The sequence below is a fragment of the Apiospora phragmitis genome (assembly GCF_038363925.1).
Source record: "Apiospora phragmitis strain CBS 135458 chromosome Unknown utg000010l:1.0-9815664.0:1.0-9183399.0, whole genome shotgun sequence".
Lineage (NCBI taxonomy): Eukaryota > Fungi > Ascomycota > Sordariomycetes > Amphisphaeriales > Apiosporaceae > Apiospora > Apiospora phragmitis.
Genome location: NW_027117409.1, coordinates 1,547,911 through 1,554,634, shown reverse-complemented (window position 1 = coordinate 1,554,634; position 6,724 = coordinate 1,547,911). Strand labels below are relative to the sequence as shown.

The 6,724-nt window shown below is 57.6% G+C and overlaps 3 protein-coding genes across 3 annotated transcripts; 1 reads left to right on the top strand and 2 right to left on the bottom strand.

Annotated features, from left to right (window-relative positions):
- Window positions 1-892: 892 nt before the first annotated feature.
- PG994_010256 (kelch domain-containing protein) lies at window positions 893-2,655 on the top strand (the record flags this gene model as incomplete). Its single annotated transcript, XM_066861665.1, has 2 exons — window positions 893-1,348; window positions 1,426-2,655. The coding sequence occupies 2 exons, from the start codon at window positions 893-895 to the stop codon at window positions 2,653-2,655; spliced, it is 1,686 nt and encodes a 561-aa protein (XP_066710775.1).
- A 455-nt stretch (window positions 2,656-3,110) lies between these two features.
- Window positions 3,111-4,168, bottom strand: PG994_010255 (NADH dehydrogenase flavoprotein 2; the record flags this gene model as incomplete). Its single annotated transcript, XM_066861664.1, has 3 exons — window positions 3,111-3,476; window positions 3,607-3,897; window positions 4,046-4,168. 3 exons carry the CDS (start codon window positions 4,166-4,168, stop codon window positions 3,111-3,113), a joined length of 780 nt encoding a protein of 259 aa, XP_066710774.1.
- A 671-nt stretch (window positions 4,169-4,839) lies between these two features.
- On the bottom strand, window positions 4,840-5,720 carry PG994_010254 (uncharacterized protein; the record flags this gene model as incomplete). The annotated part of the gene is made up of 2 exons (XM_066861663.1): window positions 4,840-5,285; window positions 5,408-5,720. The coding sequence occupies 2 exons, from the start codon at window positions 5,718-5,720 to the stop codon at window positions 4,840-4,842; spliced, it is 759 nt and encodes a 252-aa protein (XP_066710773.1).
- Window positions 5,721-6,724: the final 1,004 nt, after the last annotated feature.

Here is a 6,724-nt window from a genome sequence, read left to right as displayed (position 1 = left end):
GAAGTCATTGGAGTCAACATTTGAAGCAGCTGCAAGAGACATAGGGGTATCGTATCGATTAGAGTCGGAGGTGGCAGTAGCCTGGACCAGTCCACCGGGAACAAGTCACCTGCAGGCCGGTCCAATTGATCTGCTACTATAATGGCGAGGCACATACCAACCACCACACCTCCTTACCTTTTCGGGTCTATGCAATAACGATTCACCTCCGACTTCGACTGGAACAACTTTGAGTTCTCACTCTTAGGAGCATAATGCTTCAAATGACAGATGCATGGCTAGGTCCTAGTGTTGCTGCGCCTTTTATCGTAGGTTACGTCCACGTGCCTGGGCGGGCTATGATGTGTTCCGCGGGGGCTGATTCTCTCCTGCAGGGGTGTCGACCCCGCTAAACACGCGTGCTTGGAGGCACTTGGGATGATCCAGACCAGCAAACAAGCTCCAACCGTTAGTAAGTCAAGCCGGGAAACACATCACGATGGGGATTCGCTGGACCCTGCCCCCAAACACGTATATTCAGAAGCCGTTCTCGCAATATCACCTCGTATCCAGCACCTCAGCCACTCACTGCCTATTATTGAAATAAATTGGTGTAGATCCCGTATATCCTTGGGTTCCCGCATCTTGAAACAAAGAGTTATCGAACTGGTGGTACCCCTCCAAGCCCTCCTGCTTGAATAGAACAGCTCCCTCCCTTGCATCTTACGTCACATTCTGGTCGATTTAGACAACGACAGGCAACAAGGGAATCCACAGTAACACCAGCTATTGAACAAGTCACTATACTAGCCGTCTTCTCATACTTCTTTTGTTCCCTCCAGGAAGGTCACTTCTTTACTCCCCAGCATCAATTCCCCGAAATCCCATATCCCGATCAACCAATTCGCCCAGCATGGAGTCGTTCGCAAAGCTCAAGCGTCGTACGACGGATCTCATGGAATCCATTCCCAAGAACATGCCTGCCATGCCGCAAATGCCCAACATGCCGAACATGCCGAACATGCCACAAATGCCTTCGATGCCGCATATGCCGAATATGAAACAGTCAGGGCCCTCGATGAAGGGGACTTGGCAGCACATCGCCCTTCCTCCTCTGCCGCGCTCGTCTCATTCCCCCAACGTCGTCGGTGGGTCGGCCTACATCTTCGGCGGCGAGGCTGAGCCCGACAAGCCCCTCGACAACCACATGCACATCGTCACTCTTCCCTTCAGCAGCGCCCCGGCCGACTACTACTCGGTGCCCGCCCAGGTCTCCGCCAAATCGCAACCAGCCGAGGCGCCCCTCAACACCGTGGGCGAGGTCGAGGAGTCCGCCGCCGCCGCCGCGCTGCGGGAACCCCTCACCGACGTCCCCTCTCCTCCTCGCCCCCGGCCGCCACGCCCACATCCTCTGAGGCCAACCCCCTCAGCCCGACCGCCGCCGAGAAGGGCAAGGCCAAGGACCTCACCCACACCGAGGTGCCCGCGCCGCGCCTGGGGCACGCCACGGCCGTCATCGGGACCCGCATTTTCCTGTTCGGCGGGCGCGGCGACACCTCGCAAGAGTCGACGCTCGACGAGGGTGGCCGTGTCTGGGTGTTCGAGACCAAGACGCATACCTGGTCGTGCCTGCTGCCGGCATCGGTCACCGGCGGCATCGCCACGGACCCCAGCCTGGTGCCCGCGCCGCGGTCGTACCACGCCGCGGCCGCGACGGACAAGCCCCGCGAGTTCGTGGGCATCAAGCCGCTGCGGCGCACCGAGTCGTGGAAGGAGTGGGCCGAGGGCGACAGCGCGGCGGTCGGCATCCCGCAGCGGCCCGTCGCCGGCCACATCGCGGAGAACGCGCGCGACGAGGAGGACCCGGACGCCGGGTTCGGCACCTTGTTCATCCACGGCGGCTGCCTGGCCGACGGCAGCCGCACCAACGACGTCTGGGCCTTCGACGTGCACAGCCGCATCTGGAAGCAGCTCCCGGCCGCGCCCAGCCCCGCCCGCGGCGGCGCCGCCCTCGCCGTGGCCAAGAGCCGGCTGTACCGCTTTGGCGGGTTTGACGGCGAGTCCGAGCTGGGCGGGCAGCTGGACGTGCTCGAGCTCGGCGTCGACCAGTTCGACGACCGCGTGAGCTGCGGCGAGGTCAGCGTCGTGGCGCGCGGCGACTGGGTCAGCCTCGTGCCGCCCACATCCCCGACTCTGCAGGGCAACGCGGCCCCGGCCAAGACCAACACGCCGCTCGTGCCCACCCAAGAACACCACCCTTGGCCCGGCGCCCGCTCCGTGGCGGGGCTCCAGCTCGTCCTCGGCAGCCAGGGCCGCGAGTACCTCTTGCTGCTGCTCGGCGAGCGCGCCCCCACCGCGGACGGCCACGCGGCCGCCGGCACCTTCTGGGACGACGTGTGGGCCTATCAGGTGCCGCCGCAGGGCATGACGGCGGCCAGCTTCGCCGACGCGGCGCTGCGCCTCGCGGGCCGCAAGACGGGCGAGGGCCGCTGGACCCGCGTCACGCCGGCGCCCTATGACGACGAGGTCGACATGGACATCCAGGGCCCCGGCGCCCGCGGCTGGTTCGCCGCGGCCAACATGGGCGACCTCGAGGAGGGCGGCGTCGTCGTGTTCGGCGGCAAGGACGAGGCGAATCGGCGGTTGGGGGATGGATGGATCTTCAGGCTTGGATGAGAGAAAAAGTACATTTCTTTTTCGCATGCAATTACGATGAGCTATGTATGCCATGTGTGGTTTTCTGGGTTTCGGAGTTACTTATGAGGATCAATTATTGGGAATGAATGAAATAAATAGCGTGTTCAAGGCATACTGATATAGTACGACGAGAAATCACTCAACTGCAAGAATGCCAATTTTTCAATTCAATGAACAAGGAGAAGTCATATACAGGTGTCTTGTCTTGTTCCATCGTGAAATCGGAGTTCAATCAATACACATACGGATCTTATGTACAAATATGCCGGCATCCCTCTGATGTGATGCTTGTCCTTGCTCCTCTATACCATGGGGTCTTTAGTAAACTCTCACCCCAGCAGCTATATGAGTGTTCCGCTTTCTTCTTCTGCCTTCGCATGTTACTGTATCGAACTCCTGTCGCCTCTGCCTTGTTTTTTGTCATGCTTCTCTTTTTACAAATCCGACCGCGTGGTCTCTGTGCCCCAGGGCTCGCTCGTCAGGTTGGTCGGGCCGGCGCTGTTCTCGCACGTCTGGCGGCCGCTCAGGGGGCCCGGGGCGGGCACCTTGAGGGTGGTGTTGCCCGAAGCGGACGCCCGCAGGGCCTTGAGCAGCTGCCGGGTGGTCTCAGGCGTCAGGTCCTCGTAGTAGTCGTCGTTGATCTGGACCATGGGCGCGTTGACGCAGGCGCCGAGGCACTCGACCTCGACGAAGGTGAAGAGGCCGTCGGGCGTGGTTTCGCCGCCGTGGGCGACGCCGAGCTCGTCCTTCACCGTCTTGACGATGACATCGCTGCCGCAGCCGCCAAGTTGGCAGGGGGTCTGCGCGAGAATTTCAATGACAAATTAGTTCCCATCCCATCTGTGCTTCTTGGATAACAACCAGCAATAACACTGTAACCCTCCCTCTTTTCTCTATTTCCTTCCTAAGAGCCGGAGGGGGCTTGCTTACCGTGGTGCAGACCTGGACGTGGTACTTGCCGACGGGCGTGCGATTGTACATGGTGTAGAAGGAGGCGACCTCGTAGACGCGCATGGGGGGCATCTCGAGGACGCGGGCGACCTCGTTCATGACGCTGATGGAGCAGAAGCCGTGCTGGCGCTGGCCGAGGTCGAGCAGCGGCATGACGGCGGCCTTCTTGTACTGCGGCGGGTAGCGCTTCAGGATCTCGGCGAGGATGGCCTCGTTCTGCGCGGTGAACTTGAAGGGGATCTCGGGGTTGTTGTCGGGGGTGTTGCGGTGCTGTTTTGCGTCGAAACGAGGCGGTTAGCTTTGGGAGCAGCGAATATGACGAGCTTGGCGTTTGAATGGCCGTATAGCTCGAGGTTCATATGTCTAGCCGTCGTTTGACCGGCCTCGTATCTGCTCTGGATTGCTGTTGCCAACTTACCACAGAGAGGGCATCACTCCTGCGTACCGCCGCGGCAGTAAAAGCCCGGAATTGCGTTCGGGGAGCTCGAGGGGCCGCGCGGATGGCTGTGCGGAGCAGCATGGGGCAGATTTTGGACGCCATGATGCCGTTGTGGAAGCTCAATGGCAAGGAATCGGAGGGAGAGATCTGGAAGGGGAGCTCTGGGGAAACCAATGTCGTCGTCGGTTCCAATGGCTTCAAAGATACCCGACGACCGAAACCTAGCTGGTCAATGATTAGAATCGATCTGATTGGTTGGACTGTGGGGTACCCGGGGAATCTTCGGTTTAGCGAGAATCCGGGACTACTTCTTGCTTCATCGCGAACTGGGACGGACCTCTTGTACAGAATTCGGTTGCCATTAATGAACTTGGAAATCTCATGAGCAAATACAGCAGCGGATACTCATTCAATTAATGTCTCGTTGTTTGATTTGGAGACGTGTTATCATCAATGAAAGTGCGGCGTCGGGCTACGTGAGGTCGCAGCCGTCCGCGATGAGCCAACGTCTCAAGCAACAGCAGTCAGTTGAAGCAGCTGCCTCCATATGAACAGCATCTTCTTTCAACGTGAACAGATTCGTCCAATTGTTACTTTTAGTGGGAAAGCTAAATTCCCCAAATGACCAACGCCTTCATATACGTTTACTTCCCTGGGCCGAAAGAAAAGAAATAAGGAGATCCGTCGCTGTCCAGTCCGGATACGAAATTCTTGTTCCTCTGTAGCATACTAATAATCCAGCATACAAAATTATAACAAAAATCCGCAAAAGGTTAACTGGCAGGCTCCTTAACGGCCTCCTCTGTCTTCGCTTCCGCGACAGGATCTCCATTGGTCAGTGTGGCCTCTTCCACCGGCTTCACGCCCTCAGGCTCTTCCTTGGTCTCATCTGCCGTGGCAGGCGCAGCAGATGCTCCGTCGGCAACCAGGTTCTTTACCGCGTCCACGGTCGCAGCGGGGCCGCCGGGCTGCGCGAGGAGCACCTTTCCAGTCTTATCAATGGCGAACACGCCGCGGGTAGTACCCTTGGGCGCCTTTTTGAGGCCGATGGCCCCGATGAGAGTGGCACTGGGGTCGCACAAGAGTGGGTATGGCAGCTTCTGCTTGTCCTTGAAGGTGGTGTTTGCCTTGGGAGAATCCGTGGAGAGGCCATAGATGGCCAGGCCGTCCTTGGTGAAGGGTTCGTAGTTGTCGCGGAACATGCAGGCTTGGTTTGTGCCTTGATATCACAAACTATGTCAGAAGCCAGCGCATTATTTGTATGTAGGACGTGTGGACACTGCAACAACACACGAAGAAAACAACATCAAAACAGAAAGAAAGGAAAAAGATTGTACTTACAGCCAGGCGTGCTCGCCTTAGGATAAGTAAATAGGACGACACCCGACTTGCTCTCGTCGACGAGGGCCTTCAGGGTAGTCTTTTCGCCGTCGTTGGTCTCAATCTCGCCGCCGAAGCCTTCGAGGGTGATGACATCGCCGACGACAGGCTTCGCGGCGGCCTTGGATGCGCCATTGGCCTTTTCCGGGGCGGCAGGCTTGCCCGCGACCGTCTCCTTGACCTTTGCGACGGCCTTGGAGACCTTGGAGGGCTTTTTAGCCGGCGGCTCTGGCGCGGGCGGAGGCGCTTTGCGCTTGCGCAGCTCGACGGGCATGGTGGCGGTGGTAGAAGGGTGTATAAGTGGCAAAAGGCGAATTTCAAACGAGGATTCGGAGTCGCGAGGGTATAGCGACGGCGTAGGCACAAAATCTGGACAGGCTCGATCGAGTATTGATGGAAAGGGAAGAGGACGTTGGTGGGAGATGGCGAGCTTGAGGTCGGCAGAGGTCGCAGGTAAACAGGAGGTTGTCTAGGACGCTGGCCAATAGAAAGGCGCCGTGACGGGAGCTTCCTTTTATGAGCAGGGATTAGACTGCTTCGATGATATCGGCCCCCCGGAGTATGTGGAGGTGCAGGTGTGGGTGGAGGAGGTGGAGGGTGCACACCAACAAGTACCTTTTCTTCCCCTTCTTCTTCGTCTTCTTCTTCTTCTTTTGAGGGTATGCACTCACTCGAACACTCGATCGCGGTTGTTGGAATCCAAACAAAAAGAAACGAAACGGTGATCACCATCACGCCCCTCATGTGTCAATGTCCGTCTCTGTGCAAACTTAAGCGCTTACATCACACGTTGGTTGTTTTTAAACCCGTCTGAGCCAGCCACCACCGGACGAACCTGAGGCCCCGTCCACCTCTTCCTCCTGTGTGCTTGCTCGGATCGCATGTCGCAAGGTTCCAGGGGATGGTAGCAAGTAATGATTGCGTGTTCCTCACGTTCTTACCAATTACAGGTACAGCTCCCAGCACATTGGCGAGTCCAGAACCGACTTTTGTGGGGGCACTGCACCTAATCTTTTAGTGGTCCATTTCTAATTGCGACTTGCCCGTTTCCCACGTTGCATCTCCTTTGAATCTCCTTGGAAATCTCGCAGCACCTGGAGTAGCTTAGCAATCAGGAACTCGGACTGAGTGGTGCTCTTTTCTTCTTCCATTTTCAAAGAACGTCCAGGTGTTCTGCTATCTAAAGGTTCGCAAACAATATATAAGACCTCACTTTCGCAGGACAATGATTTTAAGATGTATTGACATCGATGCCAGAAAAGGAGCTGTTGCATTCTT